Source organism: Lissotriton helveticus, chromosome 8 (assembly GCF_964261635.1).
Source record: "Lissotriton helveticus chromosome 8, aLisHel1.1, whole genome shotgun sequence".
NCBI classification, from domain to species: Eukaryota; Metazoa; Chordata; class Amphibia; order Caudata; family Salamandridae; genus Lissotriton; species Lissotriton helveticus.
The window spans coordinates 10788763-10813009 of NC_136069.1; the positions used below are offsets into that span (position 1 = coordinate 10788763).

Consider the following 24247-nt stretch of genomic DNA (forward strand, 5'->3'; position numbering starts at 1 on the left):
TCCTTTTCTTATATGTATTGTCTATAATAACCAATGTGTGTGCTCATGATATGCAATGTAATGTGAATATACTTATATGCTTTACAGTTTTTTATCATTCAATGACATCTTGTTGATTACTTTTTACTTTTCAGGGAAAGGTTCCTTTGAAATTTTAAATGTGTACATTTTTATTGTAAATTGTTGTTTTATTTTTAATAAAAAATCTAGATTGTTAACAAGTACTTTTCGTTGTGGGAATCATTATAAAATTCTCTGTTCTTCTGACGGTGACCTACAGTAACCTGTTAACTGGGGACTATAGTGCAACCGTGCGAGCATTGACACCAGTAACGTATTGATACACCCCAGGGATTTCCCTTTGACTTTTTGGTTACAAAAAGATCTCCAGCAAAGTGCCCTCTCGCGGGGTCCGTTGGGCATTCCAGCGCCAGTCCACCAAGGAGCCGCCCGGTGATAAAGCATGACACTTTCAGGTGGGTGAGGGCACTTGCTCCTATGAGTAAACACTACCAGTGACAACTACCAGACCAAACATTGAGTATCTGACTAGTCCATGCGCAACAGTATACCCGGACTTAGATTATTTGAAGTTAGAGGAATCTGAATACTGGACCGGAATTCTCCTCATCCTCCCAGGTCTATAGGAGCCTTGCATAGTGTTGACAGAGATGTGGCAGCCTTGCAGTGGTCAGAGATAGCACAATAGAGGAGATGCACAGCAACGGAGTAGTGTAGTGAGAGCGAGGGTGCCAGGCGCATTTCTGTTCCTCTTGTCCACCTCATTTAGCAGTGATCGTTGGTTCTCTGAGTTTTCTAGTTCACAATAGGTGTATCTGTTCAGATAAACAATACTTGTGTGGATACAGCAAGAAGCAGCAGATGCCGCCAAACCATAGAGACGTCCTCAATCAAAGCACTCTCAGGCAGGAAGAAACAGACGCTCAGCAGGCGATGCAGAAGGGACCAGGGAAGCACTCACCTTTTCAGACTTCCAGGCCTGGTTCTTTGTATATTCAGCATCCACCAGGTCCGGGTTCTCACGGGATAGGAGGATCAGGGGGTCCCGCTCAGGACTGGTTCTGAAAAAAGGTACATATATATTTATTTAAGGCACCACCACGAAACCATACAGCGCAGGTGTGTTTTATAAGTGTCACGCAACACATAATGGAATGTCCCATAACAACACAATAATGCAACAATCAAAGCAAAAGCATACACACTGAATAACGTATTATTGGACCACAATTATTTTCACTGCATGGTATAAGTAGATTTACGCCATCGCAGTGAAAATAAATGTGGTACGATAACATTAAATCGAGCCTATTTACTAATAAATGCACATTCACACGTGTATCACTACAGTGCAATGGTCAAACTGAAGTTTATTACTACAGTGAAGCAAAATTGCCATGAGAAAAGCAGTATTTACTGTCTTATGCAGTGCATGTAACAATTACTTTCCACAGGGAGACACCTTTCCTAATATTTCAGGAAACAACTGAAAACATGGATCTTCAGCTTATCAGACGAGTATGTGCGGGACGCCATCTAATCCTGCCTTAAATTCTCCCCCCTCCGCTCACCTTCCAGTTAGCGCCAGGATGCTTCTTCCGAAGCGACAGTCGCGCTTTATAAATACCGATTCCAATTCCAATAGTCACAAGATCTCTTTAATATGATTTCACCGTGATGCACAATTGTAACTCGTCACATCCTGGTTTTGGTTAAATACCTTTTGTTAAAACGAGTACACAGGAAAAAAAACTACCATGGTATAACGCATATAAGCAGATTCTCGGAGTATTATATTGTATTTATTGCTATTGATGGGGCAAGGAGGAGCACCGTGACTCACCAAGGCCCTCCCCACACTCAACAATGGTAATAACACAGCATACTGCACTCTGCACATCTGCACTTTGTATATATCTACCAAGCAACAAAGAGAGAGATCGATATTGATTCACGATTGGCACAAACCAGCAGGTAAAAAAGCAAGAAGCGTGCCAACGACGAGTTAATCAATACAAATCTGCTAGTTAAGAACTACCTCTGAGGGTCGCACAGCACTGGACACTTTCCTGTGCTTTCTCCACAGCGGAGCTGCTCGCCTCGCACTGCGAGGACTTGACGCCGCTGCATTGTAACAAGGATGAATTTACAGCCCTTACCTGGATCCTCTGAAGTAACCTTTGGGGACCTTCTTCTCCCATGGCCACTGGTCGGCAGACCTGGGGGATAAAGCAATAAGGAGAGCTGATGGGAAAGTGTACAACTGATTGGCTTCCTCGTCAAGCAGGGGGTGTGGGGTACAAAGTACCAGCCATGCCAGATCGAGGGCAAAGTATGTATGAATACCTGGTCTGAGAGTGTGCGCAAAGCTTGCAGTGGTACAGAATACACTATACCTAGCAGGAGATTGCGACTTGTAGTGTGCGTGTTGCTTGCACTGCTGCGGTTCGTATCGAAGGAGGGGTGTGTCTGTGTGTGCAATGCTGGGCCTGCAGCGGTCACTACTGCATTTCTGAGTGAGCACGAAAGAACCTTGCACTGCAGGTGCCGTGTGTGCTCTGAGCAAGAGTGTGAGAAAACCTATCAATCAATCAATCAGGAGTTTGTTAAAGCGCGACTACTCACCCGTAAGGGTCTCAAGGCGCTAGGGGTGGGGGGGGGGGGGGGGGTGCAGGTTCCATTCCATCAAGGAGGGGGTCTGTCGAAGAGCCAGGTTTTGAGGTTTCTTGCGAAGATGGGGAGCGATGTTGTCTGTCTGAGGTGGAGCGGAAGGGCGTTCCATGCTTTGGCCGCGAGGAAGGAGAAGGAGACGGACACCCGGTTGGTCTTCCAGTGTGACCTCTTCTGTCTGGGTGTGTGGGGGTGCAGTGGGAGGCTGCAGCCTTTGCGGCATTGGTAGTGGCGGTGTGGAGAGGTTCACTACCAGTGCCTTTCACAAAATGCTGCAACCATCATAGTGCACAAGAGTACATTTATGGCTATACACAGAATACACAGGACTGCAGGCGGTACGGACACCTGATTTAGGGCAGCCTGAAATCTCTCTTTATATATAAACAAGCATTAAAAATGCAGTAGGTCTCGCCTTTTATTAACGTAAAGCCATTTGATTTGCTATACAATACCATTAGCAAAGCAAATGACTAACTTCATCAAAGGCAAGACCTATTGCATTTTCAATGCTTGTTCTTTTAGGCTACTACATACTCCGAGGACACAAATCCTCTTCCTGATTAAAGTTACACATTCTTTAGCATTGCCTGTCCAAACGGTCACTATCATTTGAGGATTCTACCAACCGTTTTACCTTTGATGCCTACATTTTCTAACACACCTATCAATCGGGGGCACAGGAAAGACAGTCATAATATGTACTGACATTACTGAGTGAGTGGTGTGGCTCACTGGTTAGAGGCGGCAGACCCGGAAGCAGAGAACGGCCCGGGACCAGGGTTCAATTCCCGACGCGGCAGGGTCATGGACCAAGGGCCAGCGGACTCGATAATTCTCGCCTCGGTGCCTACTCTAACCAGGGATCACACTCGGCAACTCTGGGCATTAAGCTTGCCTCATCTCTACAACCGCCCCCCACATACGCCGGGGATGCCTGGTTTCACCTTGGAGATACCCAGAAAGGGACCATCTCACAGGGAAAGCCAGGACGGGTTCCCCAGCGGTCTATAGCGCAGAGATACTCCTTCGGGAGTCTATTCTAGCGCTTTAGAAACCCACAATTAATTAATTAATTAATTACTACTTTTAGATAGGCACTACTGTCAATGAAGCTTACATTTCAGAGTATCATTTAAAAATCAACAGAACGCTCACTTTGTCCCCAAGTGTCATATGAAATGATCAGTTGCCTAGTTGCTAAGACGACAATAAAAAGTAATTGGTTACGCGGCCGGCCCCCTCCGGGGGTTGTAGGCAGGGCGCTGTGTTAACGGTTCCACCTCCCCTGGTTAGTACTACCTACTGGCTTTTCTCTGCGCGGCCGGCCCCGAAACGGGGTTGTAGGCTTATCGCTGTGTTCACAATAAAAAACAGATTTGAACAAAAAAAGTAATTGGTTGAATAAAACATAATATTGTGTATATCTTGACTCGAATGCTTAATCACTACTCCAATTGAGCCAATATTTAGGAATTTATATCTTTTGATACCACTGTACGAACCTCAACCTAACTATTTAAATTGTGTACGAACCTCAACCTAACTATTTAAATTGTGGTTTCCTTTAAGAGAACTAGCAGGCCACAATGTAGCTGAAGAAGGTAACTAAACATCAACACATAATTATCTAATTATGCCTTTTCGCTTTCGCCAGTCGAGACCTAAAAAGGCTTTCAAAGAGCGGGGACATTCGCAGATGGAGGTAACGTTTTAACGGAGGAAAGACTTGGCGTCTGAGGAGAGGAACAGAGTTTCTTATATGTAAGGCGGCTGAAAGTTCATAGGGTTCCACCACATGGCTGTAATCCAATGTTATACGGGCAAAGCATTACAAAAATATGTACGCAATATCATAGAAGCAAAAATTGATCCATGGTGACAGAAAAGGCACTTTCATAGGGAGATTATTACAATAAGGAGCAAACCCCATTTGTCTTAAGCCTTCATGATGTGGACAAAAGAGGTTTAGACCTGGATGAGATGCAATCTAGAAGTGCCACCGCGTGGGTGAGGGCTGCACTGTTCGAGAGGTTGAATATCAGGATTTCTCAGACTGTGACATTAGGGATCATAAAGGAATGTCACAGTTTTCCATTGGAATAATTTTTTTAAAACCTTTTATCGTTTTACCAAACATAGGTAACAAATCAGCATAGTCAACAATGTGTTGCGTTGAAATATCAGTAGCGACACAGTCGTTGCCCCCAGTGTGACTAATACAGACGCAGTGCAGTACATAGTGGTAGGCACAGAATTAACAGTAATCAGAGTGCAACATATCACCAATATACTTCATCCAGTGAACACTGGGCTCCCTCAGGCAGACAGAGATACATCACTATTAGTGGACTTGCGATCAGACATGCTCCCCATCACCCAGATTTCTGTCACGAAGTGCCACCAAACCTCCAAATTTGCTTGCAATTTAGCACCTGTTCGTGCATGTTGGAGATGCAGTTCCTCAGCACATGATCCCTCCAAAACGTCCCACACCCGCTGCCATCGGAATAAAAAAACGACCAATGTCTCAAAAAGGTTGATTTCCGTTATCTGGAACTTACTTGACATTTGTGATTGCAAAATAAAGTGATAGTAAAGCCAGTGTCTTTAAAATACAGTAGGTAGTGGAGAATGAGTAATATACTCTACTGCGCCTCGCCCAAGTCTGCTGACCTGCAAGCACAATCTACCTCCCTTCCCTGCAAAGCCAGATCCCTTCCACAGGACTGAAGCCGGCCAGATCCCTGCCACTGGACTCAAGCCGGCCAGATCCCTGCCACTGGACTCAAGCCGGCCAGATCCCTGCCACTGGACTCAAGCCGGCCAGATCCCTGCCACTGGACTCAAGCCGGCCAGATCCCTGCCACTGGACTCAAGCCGGCCAGATCCCTGCCACTGGACTCAAGCCGGCCAGATCCCTGCCACTGGACTCAAGCCGGCCAGATCCCTGCCACTGGACTCAAGCCGGCCAGATCCCTGCCACTGGACTCAAGCCGGCCAGATCCCTGCCACTGGACTCAAGCCGGCCAGATCCCTGCCACTGGACTCAAGCCGGCCAGATCCCTTCCACTGGACTCAAGCCGGCCAGATCCCTTCCACTGGACTCAAGCCGGCCAGATCCCTGCCACTGGACTCAAGCCGGCCAGATCCCTTCCACTGGACTCAAGCCAACCAGATCCCTGCCACTGGACTCAAGCCGGCCAGATCCCTGCCACTGGACTCAAGCCGGCCAGATCCCTGCCACTGGACTCAAGCCGGCCAGATCCCTGCCACTGGACTCAAGCCGGCCAGATCCCTTCCACTGGACTCAAGCCGGCCAGATCCCTTCCACTGGACTCAAGCCGGCCAGATCCCTTCCACTGGACTCAAGCCGGCCAGATCCCTGCCACTGGACTCAAGCCGGCCAGATCCCTTCCACTGGACTCAAGTCAACCAGATCCCGTCCACAGGACTCAAGTCAACCAGATCCCTTCCACTGTACTGAAGACAACTGTATCCCTTCCACTGTACAGAAACTGACAAAATCCCTTCCACTGTACTGAAGCTGATCAGATCCCATCCACTGTACTGAAACCGAGCTGAGAAAACGAGCAATCAGGGAACCTTGCTGAGACTGACTGGGGACATCTATATATCTTGACATTGTTCCAATGAATCCTTACTCTGCCGGCCTAGAAGAAAACCTGGTAACAAATGCATCCAAGCAAGAAGATATTCAAATTAGCGAATCTCTTAAGAATCCAAAGAATCTTGAAGTTCTGTGAGGCCAGCCATCCCGAGCGAGTCAACTAGGAGTTATCGGAGCTTCAAAAAGGCTGTTCGCACTATCACAGAAGGATACTTCAACTAAAAGGTCTTGTGGTAATGGCTGCAAACTAGCTCTCGACCATGGAATTAATACAGCCATGACAGGAGCAACAGAGAGGGAAGAGAGAAAAAGGGGTAAAGAATGGGAGAGAAACACATAAATAAGGGGAGGTGGGATAGAGCGATAAAGAGGGAAGAAGAATAGGGAAAGGGAGGAGGGAAACCGTGTTAGGAAGAGTGGAGAGAGCCAGGTATGGTGGCCTACTGGACTAATGCGTTCACTGTAGAAACCTCATGGTCACAGGTTCAAATCCGGGCAGGTCCACTCAGCCTTTCATCCTTCAGAGGTCGAGAAAATGGGTACCATTGAGTTGGGCAGCAATAAACATCTGTTATTCAGCGCCGAGATACCTACGGGTGAATGTGTGCTTTACAAATACACATGTTATGTTAAAGAGACAGAGGGTGGAGACAGGGTGGGAGAGATGGAAACAGGAGGAGAAATAGAGTAAATCATGTCCTACACCAAAACAAAGAAGAGCACAGCCCACTTGCTGAAGCCTTTATGAAGGACTCCTCGAGAAGCCCGTTTGCACATAAGCCACAAGGAACGCGACCAGAACTGCCCCAGGAAACCCTCATCTGCCATCCCAATGTACATGCCTATGCAACCCCGGGAGAGTAGTCGACAAACTAAACATCTGATACCATGAAGGGATTATCGAAACCGATGACAATACACTGGCATCTGGCCTGAGGATTCCAGTATCCCAATCTTTGGGGTGCCGTCTACATAAACCCTGTGACAGCAAGGCCCTTTACATACTTACTCCATGATTGCACCAGTTGTATTTAAGCTCTGGAGAGTACAGGTCAGGGGCTTGTGTACTTAAGTGCTGGTTTCACGTAGACAAATCGCAACACACGCCACGACGTGAACACATTATGGCACCAGCCTGAACCACACCTTATGACCCAGTGCACCTGCACCAGCCCTCTCCACCGTATTACGGAGGGCTCCAAACATACAAGTATTCCAAAAAGACCAGCGAGCAGAAGTGTGCTTTTATATCCCAGTCACTCCTTTTCACACCAGCAAACATCGGTGCGCCAAGACGCGGCAACACATTTACAGTATCCCTCAATCTCTCACACACAACACAAACGCTTCCCATATAGGACTCACAACAACTGTGTGCTCCACCACAAAGGCATGGAAGGAAGAAATCTGGGCAACGTAACCATGCTTGCAAGATGTAGCTTCAACCAAAGCTTAGAGACAACTTCACATGTAAACTCCCCCCTAAGCCAGGCTGATGCAGCACCCCAGAGCTACATCAGTGGCAGTAAAGTGCAACACAAAAGCAGATCATCTTGTGATGCTCAGAGAGAAGCATCGCCAGCACAACCCGTGGCGGCTGCAATTTCGGAAAGGTTCCGGGTTGAAGCCTTAAATTCAATGCAGGGACCTGACTTACTTCCTGAGCTCCACTCGCATCAGGTCCCAGCGGCCCAGGCCGGTGGGGTAGATGGGCCAGACGGCCGGGCCTCCCTCCCAGAATGTCCACGCTGGATACATGACATCCTGATAGTCGGGAGTCTGAAAAGAAAAAGAACAAAGGGGGGTGATATCGAAGGAAGCCTTTCTTAATCCTAACATTGGTAAGAGGTGGGCTCTGTGCAACAGCTTCAAAGGGAGCAGCGGACGACAGAGGAAAGAGGAGCAGAATAAAAAAGAAAGAGGCACATCTGTAAGGAAAGGAATGCGAGTGGAAGCGCGACACCCAAGCACGATACTGACAGAGAAGCAAAAGAGGAAAAGTAAAAGGACAAACATTCTGAATTAAGACAAAAAATGACAAAGGAGCAATATAACTAAAGAGAAAGAGTTCCACTTAAACCCTCAAGCAAGACACCTGTCCAGTGTCAGACCCATAAAGAGGGTTAACTGCACCCAGGCACCAGCATGCGAAGTGCAAACACTATTGTGAATCTCATAGCTACAAGTTGTGCACCAGTCAATAGTTTCACTGCCTCCCTGGGGTGGACAATTCACAACATAAAAAAGGACACTGCAGTCGACCATCCTGCAGACTCAGAGGTATAAGGAAGGTAAGTAACAAAACAAAGACCACAAATGTGCCGGGTGCAGCCACCTCTGGTGCAGCAGCATCAGGACCCTTCGAACCCAGATATTTTTTGCAATTTACTACCTCAACAGCAGTCAAAGGAACATTTCCTATCTTGCACAAGGGCCAGTGGCAACCTTGCTACATTACTGGCATTGTAGTAGTTGCGGATTCCACCCTTAGCATTTTCAGTTACTTGCCCTCATAAGTGACTCCTGCAGATGTAGCAGAGAATGTCTTGATCCAGAGTACTATACCAGGCTGGTGATATGGAAGACAGATTCTGAACGAGCAAGTTCTAAATAATCGGCTAGGTAGACTATGTCGAGGAGTTTTCCTCATCTTAATATTTGACAAGGAGTTACATGGCATCTCTGCACACTCCCTTGAAACGTGTGTAAGGATTACAATGCTAGAGAGAAGATCAGATTTGACGTGTAGTTCAGCAGCATGTCTACTTTGAGAAGTCTGTGGTCTCAAGGTGTTTACTATTGCTATGCCAGTGTATCTAGAGATGAGAAATCTGCAGGAGGAAGCAGCAATTACAGGATGTCACTTGCCTTCACCATACAGAAGTTAGAAAGAATACTGTTCTGTCTACAGATTCCTCATTCTTCTTCCTCCCCTCAGGGTAAGTCCACCCATGCAGGATCACCGGTCCCTCATCTTAAAGGCACAGGAAACGAGAGGAGTGGAGGCTGATCGGACAAAACTGCAGTATTTCTACCACAAAATATCACTTACACTGAGTGCAATCGTACTCTTTTAGGCAAAGAACCCTGACTGCTACTACAAGAATCTCCATATATAGTCCGAGCCACCAGTTTCTTTCTATGGATGGAGAGCCTGGAGGCAGCAGCAACAACTAACAGAATAAATTAGCAAGGTAACAGGCTGGTTGATTTTGCAGGAAGATATAGCATACCCACAGTCACACCTGATGCTGATTGTGGGAGACAGGCACTCACCTTGCTGAAAGAGAAGACCGGGATGGCAGGCTTCATCCACTTCGGGACTTGTGGGTAATCGCGTACGTTAATCACCAGCTCCATGTCGGGGAGGCGGCCAATGATTTCCAGTATGAAGTGCTCTACCCCGCTGCACCTGAAATGTGAAAGTGAGACAAGATCCGAGTGGACTGTACACTATTCGTGTGCAAATGAAAAGTAATACCGATGCACTCCCACAAACATTGACTACTCTAATAGAACCCTAGATAGACAATACTAGAGCCAACACTCCCTTAAAGTGACCAATCAACTGCAACAAGGAGTGTCGCGCACTGCAGGCGCTACACCCACTCCACCTGTAATGAAACACTAGAACGACAAAGCCAACACACTATCTATATGCTCCGACACTGCATCCACATCAAACACTAAATACCATGTAGACAGACACATCATGTGTCTGACCACTGCATACACATCAAAGACTAAATACCATACGGAGAGACAACATGCATGTGCTCCGATCCCTGCATCTACATCCAACACTAAATTCAATACAGACAGACAAGTCCTGTATGTAATCCGAAACCCAATATCTACATCAAACACTAAATACCATATGGACAGACACACCATGCAGGTTCACCAACCACTGCGTCTATATCAAACACTAAATACCATACGGACAGACACACCATGGAGGTTCACCAACCACTGCGTCTATATCAAACAAATACCATATGGACAGACACAAAATGTATGTGTCCAAATCACTGCATCTATATCAAGCACTAAATACCATACTGAGAGAAACACTATGTACGCTCCGACAACTGCATCTATATCAAACACAAAATACCATTCGGACAGACAGACCATGTTTGTGCCCCGACCACTGCATCTATATCAAACACAAAATACCATTCGGACAGACAGACCATGATTGTGCCCCGACCACTGCATCTATATCAAACACTAAATACCTTTCGGACAGACAGACCATGTTTGTGCCCCGACCACTGCATCTATATCAAACACTAAATACCTTAGGAGAGACACACCATGTATGTGCTCCAACCACTACATTTTGATCAAATACTAAATACCTTGGGAGCGACAACATGTATGTGATCAGACCACTGCATCTACATTCAGCACTAGATACATACCACCGGCGAACATACCATATATGTGCTCCAACCACTACACCTATTGTAAACACTACTACCAGTACCAACACACAGTGCATAACCTCGATCACTGAGCTTATATTAATACCTAAACAACCTTCGAAGAACCAATGCACCAGACATGCTCCGCATCAACACTAGATACTCAAAACCAACACATGCATTTGCTCTACCTGCTCCATCTGTAACTAAACACTAAATACCACATCAACAGCCAGCACATCATATATCCACTCCATCCGTGGCGCATTTAATTAAACAATGAACTTCGAGCCAAAAGACCATGAGCCTATTCAAACCACCGAGTCCATATTAAACACCAAATCCCATACCAACAGTCAGACCACCAGAGGTGCTCGGACCACTGGGCCAATAAATACTACAAGCCAGGTCTACAGTCAAGACACAGTGCATGGGTTTTTATCATTGCACCTAAAATTAAAAAAGAAATAACACAGCCACAGCCAGCAGTCCATTCATGTGCACCTGTCAGGAAGGAGGCATGCCAAGGGCAGAGACATCCTGCATTGGTTCTACCAGCTTCACCCGCATCGGGCCTATGAATTTGCTTCACCCGGGAAAAGTACACTGACTTTAGATGTTCCAGAAAAGTGCAGAATATGTGACAAAAGGCATTTTTTAAATACTAACTTTTAGCTTCTTGGCTGCAGAAGGAGAGGGAAGGAGAAGAGTAAACCAAGGATGCGGTTTACTATTTTCCCTCACAGGACAGACACTGAGAAGAGTGGTAGATGTCTCCATAGTGCCAACCTCCTACCTGGCTGGGAACATGCACTCCGCCTCTCTGTACAACTTGCCCCCGAGGATCTGATAGTGTGTCCCCAGTTTACGGTCGACCACGTCTGTGAGCAAGTCCTTGGGGATGCCATCCCGAAAAATGGCCAGGTCGCGCTCCAGCACCCTAAGTGTCAGAAAACAGAGATAAATGTAGGATTAGGGAGCAGCAGAGTCTGCATTCGAATGATTGGCTTCACTCACTTGTATTAGGCATTTGATATTGCACAAACCTAGCTCCAAGGAGCAGCAAAGTGCTTCTGAACCACAGCAGCAACACCTCAAGCATGCACTGTTGTACAGAGACCAGTATTGTGTGTGAAGTCAAGCTGAAACCAGATTATGGGTGCTTCCCTTGTGCAAACAAGTACTAACCTTTAGAAATCCTAGGTAGGTATGAATTTACAACTATCTAGCCTTATACCAGGATTAGCTAGAAACAGAATGGTTGAGTCTGGCAGTTTCCTAGATCAGCTTGGGCAAACAAAGTGTCACTCATGGCAGGAGTGAAGCACAGGTATGAACAAAATATTGAATGGTTAACTGCTTGCATTGAGGTCAGCCACTAGCAGTCACTCTGGCCTGCATCCCATAACTTCATTTTTGTGGCTCATTATACCACAGCCGACGGGGACCAACCATAAGCAAATCGACCATGTTCCTGGTCCAGAAGGAACAATCGAGCCCAAGCAGCCAGACCACGCCTGCTGCAATGAAACCACAAGCAAGCCAGACTGGCTTTGGCTTCACAGAGCCTCATCAGGGAGGCGCAGGCTGTATCCCAAGGCACACAGATTCGTCAGCGTAGGGGTAAAATAAGCTGGGTTTTGGGAGTTGGACACCTGGGTCTTACCGGAAGATGTGCAAGAAACAGAATGTGAATGAATTGTTTGATGGGGCTGACATGTGGGTCAGTATTTTTGTTCAGGTAGGAGAGAAGGCCGAGAGGTGTTGAGGGGCAGGATGTCCCATGGTTGCCGTCTCTTTCTCTGGCATGAGTAGTGCTTTGACAGGGGTTGGGAAGAAGATGTAGCAGTCTTAAGGAGGAGCAGGTGGGGACTTAGGTGCATTTGAGGTTAATGATTTCTCAAGCACCACAGCAATTGTTTTCATTGAAGCACATTGGTGCCTTGGCACAATACAAGTAACATACAAAACATGGATTATGCTGTAGGCCGCTGGTTATACTTTATATTAATACATGAAATAGTAAATATGAATCCTTTCAAGTGGGCAGTGTGTTGCTGTTCTTCATAAATGAAACATGGCTCAGTTGACTGTAGGGCTTATGCAAATAAATTAATCTAATAACTACATTTCAGTCCATTGTTTTTCTTCCCACTGTGTCACTGCAGAAAAGAACAAAACCCATGAAAATTAGGCGTCGACTGACTCTAAGAGGAACTGCAAGGCGAGGTTGTCTTGAGACTGCAAGCCAACCCAGACTGTGTTTGGTCTATGTGGGCTTCATTAGTGAGGCACAGATCAATTCCTACAGGACAGGGAAAAAGGAGTCTGGGTTTGCTTGCTTCCCATTTGTAGCTGGGCTGTTCCTACAGGAGCAGGACTAAGGCTGGTCTGCGCATGGATGGTCTATGTCTGAAGTAGCACAGGGACGAAGAACTATGGGCTCGTACTGTGGCCCAGAGCAACTGCCAGTGTCTGAGACTTTTGCAAGCATTCCACCATCCCCTTTGTGTTATTCTCAATTTAAATAAATTAGACCTGGAATGGTTGTATTCTTTATTTTTTTCCAAGTGGCCCTTTATTGTTTTCATCCATTACACGCATTAAACGCATATAAAGTCATTCCAGTAATTCCATTTGGGGTTCACACATTCTGGCACAGATAGGTACTCATTTAGTGATCTCCTTTTTCTAAGTTGCTTGGTAGGGACCCGTCTCCTTGTGTCAATAGTAACATTATCTGTGCCATTTCCACGACATCCACTAACTGGCTTTGAAACACCAAACTTAAAAACATGATAACTTTCTAGAGACTAACCAGTGGTGTGGTGGTATGGGTTTATTTCTCACGGTCAGATGTGCTACTGTGTTCTCAACTTTTCCCTCGCGAGTGGCAGCGGGTTCGAGTCCACCGGAGACCCAGAGATTTTGGATGTGTGTCTCGTATGATGTTCACTTGGAGGGGACACTAGTCCTGCAACCCTGCATCACCCCCGCGTTCTCGCTACCGCTCCAAGTCCAACAAGGGGCTGTTTCTCTTCGCCACCCTCTACAGGAGTCCTGCTTTATCTCCTACCTGGAAAAGCATATTGGTGTGTCTACACTGGTGAGTTCATGGTGGCCTCTCGTCTGTTTTAGTTGTCAGCACTTCCATGTATTTGTCCCAGGCTTCTCTAAGGGGACCTTTTTCTCATCTAGCCGCTAGTGATATCCACCAATCCACCACTGCCATGGCCCATTTATAAAGATCTACCGTCCAGTACATCAACAAGGGAGCCTCTGAGCATGTCCAGGCCATAGCTATCCGTCTCTTGGCCAGAAGATGGGCTTAGTCTAAATTTCGGATATTTGTTTTTTCCAGATCTTGGCGTTACCCCAGAAGACTGGGAAAAGGGTCCACTGTCAACAGTTTGCCGATTATTTCTGGCATCGGTGCTACCGTTTCAGTCCAGAACTTCGCAATTTCCACGCAGCATCATATCATATAATAAAAGTCAGCATCAGGGCATACACATCATGGGCATTTGGGAGTTACCTCTTGGGCATATGATGAAGCAGCTTGGAAGTGAGATACGTCGGGTATAAGTAGTTACAGTGGTGTATTTGGGATGTGAATTTCTTGACTCCTTTTTAACACTTTCTAATGAGATTTTCCATTGCTGGTCTGTCAAATCCGGTCCAATCAAGGCCCTCTACCTCGCCCAAAGTACTGGATATTCAGTGGCGAGTACCCCAAAACGCCCCAAACATCAGTGTAACTGTTCTCCGGCCAGTCCCATCACTAAGAAGTAGGTGTGATGGTTCAGCCACTCCTGGTTCCAGCATCTTGTGTACATACATGTTGTCCTGCTTCTGTCCATAGTCTAGTGTTACGGTGGTCCGTTATACCGCTGAAGTTCGGGTATGCCCATTATGAATTGCCTCAGAAGTATAGCTTATAGCCCCCCCTAACCCCACCGGGTTATACATTTAATCAAAGAGTGTTTGGCAACCCTGGATAACTTACTATGGGTGCTTGCCGTGTTTGGGAGATAATTACAAAATTCTGGGCTGTTCCTAAGTTAAAGGAATGTACGTGTCCCTGTGGTATGAAGGATGTTGTAGGGTCTATGGGACTCCTACAATTGGGCATCCATTTTGTTGGATGTAATGCCCTCACACACCCTTTCAGGTGTCATGCTTCATCATCTGGGCTTGCTCCTCGTTGGGTCGGCGGTGCAATACCAAACGGGCAACACCTCAAAGAGGGGCTCTTTAGCGGAGATCTTTTATCCAACTGCCGTTTAGATGAAGTGCGGGTGTGGGGCCAGAGGTGCGTAGACGTTTGAGTGCGAGTTAAAATAAAGCTAGGAGTACCATGTAATGACTTTATTCTGGTGGTCCCCTGCTCTAATTAAAAAGAAGACTATCCGGTACTTGCTGGAATATTATGCTTCCAGTTTGCGAGTGACGGTATAGTATGTGCTGTAGTTGGTCAAAATGTTTCTCTCTCTAATGCAATTAGCTAGCAATTCTTCAGGACCTGTCAGTAGAGAGTGTATCTATGGTGTTGACTGTCTACGTCAAAGTGGTTGATGTCTAATAGTAAGATAAGCTATCAAGTGTGTGTAGCTCACAGAAAAATAGGTGTTTCCTGCGTCATATCTCTGTCGGACTGCATCTACCTGGATTGGGAGAAAAGGAGCAAATCACAACAGGTACAATTCTAAAACCAGGGGGTGGAGAACGTACATTCCTAGTGCCATGCTAGATCGAGTGCTGCTAGCATGTGATTAAAAACTAATATGAACAAGTGTTCGTGCAGATCCTTAGTGAGCAATGTGGTGGGCATGCTCATGTGGACCACTGTGGACTGGAAAACATTATGGTTAAAAATAATAAAATATATACAAGACACGGAATCGCGTCCACAGTGTGGGGTGGTATGGCTTGTAACTCACCTAATTGGTTATGTATACAGACCCCAACAGTGTCCAGCGGGTCGTATAACGCGGTAAACCTGCAATTATTTGGCGGGTTATAGGAGGAAACCATCATTCAAAGCTTGTAACTGGTAGTGTGTGTCACTAGCTGTTAGTTCAATAACATACTCCAATTGGTTGGTGGTTATTTCGCTGTCGCCGCAACTCAGTAACTCCACAGTGTGTGCTATATGGCGTGGCCGAGTAAGCTGATTATGCGCGGCACATCACTAATCGGACTATCGCTTAGGTACCGAAATCGCCGGTGTTCCAGATCTGAGGGAGGGCTATTGTTTGGACCCCCGGCTGTGCCATAATAAGTGCCATGGGTATAGGTTAAGTGAGGATGCCCCCGAAAAGCAGTAATCGTTTGCGGGAGCGGTCTGTAGTTTAAAACAGTTTAGTCTAGTGCAGTTAAGTAGTCACAAGCGGTTTCTACCCTGTCACAGTTCTCATATGGAGTCAGCTCGTTTTTGCCCTTTTTGCCCGGGGGCACCGATAGGCGCCCCCGGTATCGGTGCACAGGCGGGTATCGCTACCATGTATCTTAAACATGCCTATTACAAAACTGCCTTACACAACGTGTTGACCCCTAAACAATCCTTCTGGTGCCCCGTTATTTAGAAAATAAGCCCGCCAGGCTATGGGCGCTGACTAGTGTTAGGTCCCCCCCCTCGCCACGACGGGGAGACTGCGAGCAGCAATGGAGAAGGTCAGTCCATGGTTCCTTCTACCAGGGACTCATAACACCTACTTGGTTTCTCATGCGTTGTTCAGTCTCTCCCCTACCCCTCACCGCCAGACCCGGGTGGTAGTTAGCGGTCCGGCGGCTCGGTCTCTAGTACACAATCTCGCGGTCACGTGGTGGTGTGACTCAGCGGGAGGTCTCATTAACCAGTTGATGATCCCCGTCTCTCTCCGTTTATGTGCCCTCTCTGTGCTGGGAGCCTTTGATAACCATCTCATTGGCCATTGTGCCTGTGCGGCTGGGCACCAAGACCGCCCTTTTCTATGGGGCTATATAATTTACGTAGAGCTACCCGCTTCTATCCTGTTCCCCACATCAAGTCAGATAATACACTATTTAAGCTGTAAAAGGAACTCCGAGGCAATGGCACTGGGGGGCCAACAAGTGATAGTCTGGTCAGCACCAAGATTTTGGCGATTGCCACCCTACCCACTGGAGAGAGTGGTAAGGATTTCCAGAAGGTCAGCGACTGGCATGTACTTGCCAGTGCCACCACGAAGTTCCCTTGCAAGTTAGCTTTGTTCGAGTTGCAAACGTGGACTACTAGGTAGCAGAGTGTGCCTGGGCTCCATTTGGCGTCAACCTGCGGCAGAGCCCCTCGGTAGGTTGCTGATAATCCTTTAAGGGGGAACATGCAGGTTTCAGCAGCATTCAGCTTCAGACCAGGGTACGTGCAGCATTCCCATTATCAGGCAGAAGTCTTTCTGTAGGTCGCGCAGATATACTAGCGTGTCATCGGCATACAGAGACACACTTTCCCATGAGTCGCAGCTCAGGACCGCCCAGTCCGGCTCTCTTTGCTGGAAAAGAGATGCAGGATGCCTGGCTTTCACCTTGTGGATACCCTGCCGGGGTACCTCACAGGGGAATACCAGGACGGGTTCCCTAAGCAAGCGCTTAGATACCGGGTCGGTGATTTGCCCTATATAAATACATGTACATTTACATTTACAAAAGGCAGATGTCAGGGACAGTGGGCATCCCTGTCTGGAGGCTCTGCTCATATCGAAGAAGTTAGAAATATTGCATCCTGTGCAGATCCAGGCCATCAGGCTAAAGTAGATAAATCTTATCAATCACATGATGATCCTGCCCAGCCCCATCTTTTTGGGCAACTTTATTATATAAGGCTTCCCCAGGGTATTAAAGCCTTTTTCAGTGTCTACTGACATCGCCACCTGTAGGCTGCCCTCCTGAGGTCCCTCCACCATAAGGCGGAATAAGCACCATAGGTATAGGAACGTATTGCAGCCTGGTATAAAGCCATACTGGTCTGGTTGGGCAGACAGGGAATTAGTCTATTAGCAATGACTTCGCCGTGGATTCTACAGTCTGTATTTAAAAGAGAGGGGTCTGTATGTACCTACTTCCAGCAGGTCATGACCTTGCGTGGGAAGCACCTCTCTCATAATTGCCAGTAGGAATCCAGTCACCCTAGCATCTTGGTACAGCTGAAGTAGCCTCTGTGCCAAATCCTGGGGGTTCATTGCATGCCGTTCGATCAATGGCTTTCCGAATCTTTTCAATTGTGAGCAGCTCGTCCAGCTCTCGGTGTCGGAGCAGGTCAATGAGTGATATCCGGATCCCTCTAAGTATGCCTGTAGGGAGGAGCTATATGCTCATTCCGATGCGGTGTTCAGAGTTGTGTAGTATTCTTGGAATACCCCATTGATATCTGCCTTGGTGTTTAAGGTGTCGCCTTTTGCAAAGTTTCAAGCGGCCAGCGGCACTATGCCTATCTCAGCCCTTGAGGGCCAGGCGAACAAGCACCCAGTTTTGTCGCCCTCTGAGTGTTGCCTGGCTAGAGGGTTCTTATAGTCCAGTCTATCCATAAGGGCCAAAGGTTATTTCCTGAGAACCCAGAGTTCCTGTTCATCCTCTGAACCCAGCCCTGCATGTACATCTGTACATCTCTCTCCTGGATGGTGCACTCTGCCTCAAAACCGTCCCACTCCACCCCCTGATAGACGCCAAACCCTTGTCCTCGAAATATTGGTCTTTGTGCGTCCCTATTCTGTCTCTGAATATGGGATCATGCTGTCTCCAATGGGTATTAAAGCACAGAGTCTGCCCCACTGGGCTCCCATCTTGAGTGGGCTGCGATCAATGGGGGTGCTGATGATTGTATTCTTTGTAAAGTGACAACTCTCTATATCAATACACAATGAGGACATCATACAGGAAAAGGGACTTCTGTAACGTTTCCTAAAATGCGTGTCAGTTTTCAGCGCACAGCTGTAATGTCTGTGTATGACTTTGTGTTGAACACCTCCTACTGAGCTGCTTTTTCAAAAGACGTAGGTTATTAGCACAACTGAGGAGTCCCATTTGCTTTTTCGGCTTGAAATTGATGTGGTCAGGGTTAAGATTCACAATACACAAGTTTCATGGACTTTCTTGCCCGCTGGAGTTGGAACGGCCAGTGGGACTAGATGGCGTCTTCCTGGCCCAGGACGAGTGTAGGAATATACTCTTCATTCGCCTGTGACAGACGCACAGTGCGCTGTGGCAGAATTTGTATCTGCCATATCAATTTGATGTTTGGAACCGGACTGCATTTTTTTCTACCCTCCCTTTTTTCCTGCCAAGCTTTCATTTCATTAGAGTGAAGTCTGTGACTGCAAAGGGTCCCTTAATAATATATTCCATTGGTCCCAGGAAATAATGAAGTTTGCTCAAACTTACACTCCCTGTACACAATGCTGACTCCCGGTGGCCACCCTTCTGCAATGATGTCCCCATGTGTCCCTTCTGCTACATTACCAGCACACAGTCAGGTTTGGGAGAACCTAGGCTCTTGCACAAAGAACTGTCCATAATAATATCTGTAGCTTACAGATGATATGATGCTCCCCTTTCACAACGATATCGCCAAGGACTCTTACTTCCTGCAGGAAAGTCTTAAGAGACCACATGCTCTAGCAACCACCCACTCCAGAACTGCACCAAAACCATATGTGGATCTGAGCGTTTTGCTGCTATATCAGGTGTATAAAGTGTCATGTAAGTACTACCAGGATTGCAGGGTCAAGACTGATTTGCATGTGTTGTGGCCCAAATTGAGGTGGTACGGTGAGCAAAAGAATGATGTGTTGGACTGCTACCCTAAGCTATTGCCAGTGGTTAGACTTATTTCAAGCAGCCTGCCATCATCGTTTGTGGGTTTCATGTACCGACCTAAGTGGCATGGGTATGCCCAGACGTGGGTTCAGTGCACACCGTCACTGGAACCAAACTGTAGCTGGCTGATGAGCCCATAACCATAGCAAAACCGGTCCTGGGTGGCTTATATTCTGATTCAGGGAGAACCTGGCTTGGCAGCTTGGGATGAACTGTTCCCATGAGGAACAGGATCAAGGCTGATATCCATATGGCTTGGTTGAAACTGAGGTGGCATGGTGAGCAAAAAGAAAATGATGGGCTGGACTGCTACCCAGAACTATTGCCAGTGGTTAAACTTATGGCAAGCATTCCACTCATCACCTTGTGTGTGTTTTATGTGCCGTACACTTCCTACTAATTAGGTAGGACAGTTTATCTGGACAACATAAGTGTCAGAATATGTGGAATGACTCTACTCAAATCAGAGTGCGTTGGCCCAATTCCTAGCTAGCTCACAGTGTGCCACCTGGACCCCTAACCTTACAGGGTACCTGATGGGGTCTGCACCCTCAGAACATGACCACTCGAATTCCCCCAAGGAAATCGCAGAAACAGGTTTACACTTTAGTAATTTAGCTAAAGGTTTACACTTTAGTAATTTAGCGCCAGGACACCTACGGGTAACGGAGCGCTGTACAAATGTCAAAAATAAATAATTGGCATTTCAAACATTTATTTAATTAACTGCAGTCTTGCGCAAAAAACATGAGCTACAGTTATTAGCAGGAGGACACAAAGGCTTGTCACCAGCATTACAAGAATGATGAAAAAGATGTCACCATTATAACAGTTACAGTGTTTATATGAATATATCATATTTATACTCCTACCTAATCCTACCTATACTATCGAGAGCATAGTGAGAGTACTCTCTGCCAGACCACCTGGGACTACCCGACTTCCCATACCTGTGTAAGATGCGTCGGGAAGCCAGTCTGGTGTGCAACAGGCCGATGTCCTTTGCAGGATAGGGATGGGAATCAGCGGAGCTTAACCTCAGTCACAGGAAAAGCATCCAGGATAATCCATAGAAGGGCTCCTCTGAGAAACGTAGTTCAGAGGCAGATTAACTAATCGAAGCCTGGTTCCATTTGCACCGTGTCGGAGGTGCAATGCTGATGTGATGGATTGTCCTTCCGATTCAGAGCGGTCTCTAACCGGGCAACAACAAGCAAGTTCAACGTCTTCAGTGTTCTTCAACTTTGGACACAGTGTACAAGTGCCTACACTACAAGCAGAATACTTCCGAGTATGTTCTCACATGGGAAACGACATTAACAACGCGGTCAGAACACCGCAGTACATTTAGATCGCTGCTTTTACAACGCACGACTTGCACTGGAGGGCGCTCTAGACTAAAGAATAGTGTGATTCACTATTCCAACACCTTCCCTACTGTATGCAGGCTGGAGTTGGAATAGTAAATCCTACTAGTCCTATGTCCAGCGCCCTCCAGCGCAAGTCGTTGTAACGACTTGCGTTGTAAAAACAGCAATGTAATGTACCGCAATCTAAATGATCGTGTTGTAACATCATACATATGTGCAAAGCGTGTAAAAAGGCGCACTTTAATAAAACTATGTCAAGTTGAAAAATGTAAATCAGCAATGGACACGTTTGTGTGTGGACCCTGTTGAACCCAACAAATTTACCGCCCTAAGTGCCATGGGTATGCCAGACACGGGTCCGTGCTTACTATGTCACCTGAACCAAGATGTACTGACTAATGAGTCCATAACTAGGGCGAAACTGGTCCTGGGTTGCTTGTGTTCTGGTTCAGGGAGGACTTAGCCATGCAGTTTCTAATGGAATGTTCCCATGAGGGGCAGGGTAATGACTGATTTGCATATGGCTTGAACCAAACCGAGGTGGCATGGTGAGCAAAAGAACAATGGGTTAGGATGCTACCCTGAGTATTGCCAGTGGTTAGACTTATTGCAAGCATTCCTCACATCACAGTTTGTGTGTTTCATTAAATACTACAGAAGAGAACGTGTGGTGTATGCATGGGCATGCAGATACATCCCCTAACGAGGCACTCCAGAGAGGAGCAAATAATAGATTCCAAAAATTCCTCTTTTGAAGATTTGTAAAGTTTTATTTATACCAAAGTAGTAGTGTTGCAGTTCTCACTGATATTTACATCATATCAATGGCAATGATTTAATGCATACATATTCATTTGTAAATCCGAACTCCAATGCATTTGGCCTATCTTTATGTTTACCTTCACTTTTCATTTCGCTTATGTTACCTCGTTTCCACTCACTCGGGTGAATCCTTTCTGAAACTTTCAGACCGGTGGACCGGAGCAGCGAGTGCCCTCGCAACTCCGTTGAAGTAAGTTTGTTTGCCTAACGCCTTAGCGCCACGATATTCTATTACCGCGTCCCTGCACCCGCCTTTTATCCCGCGATACCTAATTTCTTTCACCTCCCTCACCTCCTCTTCTGTCCACCCTCCACCTCCCATGTTCGAGCACTTCACACAACATATCACACTCGTGTAAACCAATAATATTCACTTTAATTGATCGGCACTTCAACACAATCAATGCACCGTATTTTTTCGTTTTTACTCGTTTCCTTTACCCTAACCCGGGCTCGTTTTCATTCTTTCAGCTCTCCTTGATAAAGGGCGTTCACGCCCGAAATGCATTGGAGTTCGGATTTACAAATGAATATGTATGCATTAAATCATTGCCATTGATATGATGTAAATATCAGTGAGAACTGCAATTCTACTACTTTGGTATAATTAAAACTTTACAAATCTTCAAAAGAGGAATTTTTGGAATCTATTATTTGATCCTCTCTGGAGTGCCTCGTTAGGGGATGTATCTGCATGCCCATGCATACACCACACGTTCTATTAATTAAGCGTTGACGGTAACGCTACCCTTGAGTGCACCCACACTGTTAAAAACAACAACATTCAAACGTGATTTACTCAAGCAGTGCACCACCAATATCTCTCCTTTCTGTCAATCCATTTTGAACCACCAAAAGGTGGACTGCACGCCATACAACATGCAATTCGATGAAATTAGCAAAAGCACCAACGTCAGAGCTCACACCTTAGCATATGACGAAGATGAGCGACAACGCATCTACTCGCTAATCGAAGAAGACATCAGCCCATCTACAACCCTTTGCAATAAAGAGCAATGCGTGAGACAACTACTATACCTCTCCAAACGCCACATTAATCAAAAGCTCCATGCGAGCACCTTACTTAAATATCACCGAGCGCTCAGAATCCCACGAGGATTGCGGATAGCTTTGAAGCCCTCTCTATGTAAGAATTCTAAGACATTTAAAGACAAATGGAACGGCATACTGAACAAGTGCAGCCTGGATCTAATCCTTCTCATCGTGGAAGAACTCTGTGGTATTTTAAAAGAGCTTGAACAAGAAATTAAGGAAATTGACAGTGAATTGAAAGACCTCCTGACACCAGAAGAACTCACCCCCACACTCGAAGACATCAAAAACATTCTTGATAAACATCAAAAAGAAATCAATGAACGTAAAGTTAGAAAGTTTCGCAGAGACACGCTTGATTACAAGCTAGATGAAGTATACTCCTGGGCCGATGTTTATGCCCAACGACGACGAAACAAGCCTTCTAATACACAAACCGATACATCATCATCCGGAAGTGATTCCTCCAATCGTCCTCAACAAAAAACCTTCAGAACAACCACTGCTAGCCACACTTCTACTCAAGAACAAGCGTCTACATCTCAAACAAGACGAGAAGAACCATCTGCGGTTCCTTTTTTAGGATTAGACCCAGAAGTAATCGAAGACTCCGGAGGAGCAAAAAGAAAAGAGAAGGAAAAAAGCCATCCGACAACCCGATCTACAGTAACCAAGAAAGACCTGAAGCCGAAAAAGCTCACCTAGTCATCAATATCTCCGATACCCTAATTTCCAAACATCAAATGAATCTACTTGAGAAAGGCACATCATTCATTCCCGTCACACAGACGAATCTACTTGAACTCGAAGTGAGCACCTTTAAATTTACTAGGAAACTCAAACTACGTCACTTTTTTGACAACACTCTACCCCTCAATACCAGCGTTAAGAGTGATCAACTTAAGGGACTACGACCACCTAGCACTTACCAAGCGCCCAACAGCCACAAGTGTATAGACCTTTTTGAGAACCTAGTACGCAACGACCTCACAAAAATCAATTTCAAATCTCCTACCAAGCACAAGAGCATCACACGCAAAGATCGTGATACCCTTAAAAGTTTGGCAAACAACACGCAAATCAAATGCATTAAAGCCGACAAGGGCGGAGCCCTTGTGATTCTGAACTCTAGCATGTACAATCAACGACTCAATGAACATTTAGAGGATTCCACTACTTACATGCAACTTGACAAAAATCCTACGTTAGAGTTTCAAAACACATTGCAAACCATTGTACTAAAAGCGCATCAAACAGGGATTATTGAAGATCGCACTAAGAACTACCTTTTGCTGGAAAATCCCAAGAGTCCCACAATCCACATGAGTCCCAAAATACATAAGAACTTGCTCGACCCTCCTTTTAGGCCGATAGTCTCGACCAAAGGATCTATACACGAACCTACTGGCAAACTGATTGAC

General features: G+C 46.2%; 1 protein-coding gene across 1 annotated transcript in view; it reads right to left on the reverse strand.

The window, feature by feature from the left end:
- Nucleotides 1-24247, reverse strand: part of POGLUT1 (protein O-glucosyltransferase 1) — an 85507-nt gene that overhangs the window by 46307 nt on the left and 14953 nt on the right. The window contains exons 3-7 of the mRNA XM_078656364.1: nucleotides 11549-11692; nucleotides 9599-9734; nucleotides 7980-8101; nucleotides 2181-2240; nucleotides 983-1082 (exon numbers count right to left, since the gene is read on the reverse strand). Of these exons, the coding sequence (XP_078512490.1) occupies nucleotides 983-1082; nucleotides 2181-2240; nucleotides 7980-8101; nucleotides 9599-9734; nucleotides 11549-11692 (562 nt within the window). The remainder of the gene's footprint in view (nucleotides 1-982; nucleotides 1083-2180; nucleotides 2241-7979; nucleotides 8102-9598; nucleotides 9735-11548; nucleotides 11693-24247) is intronic.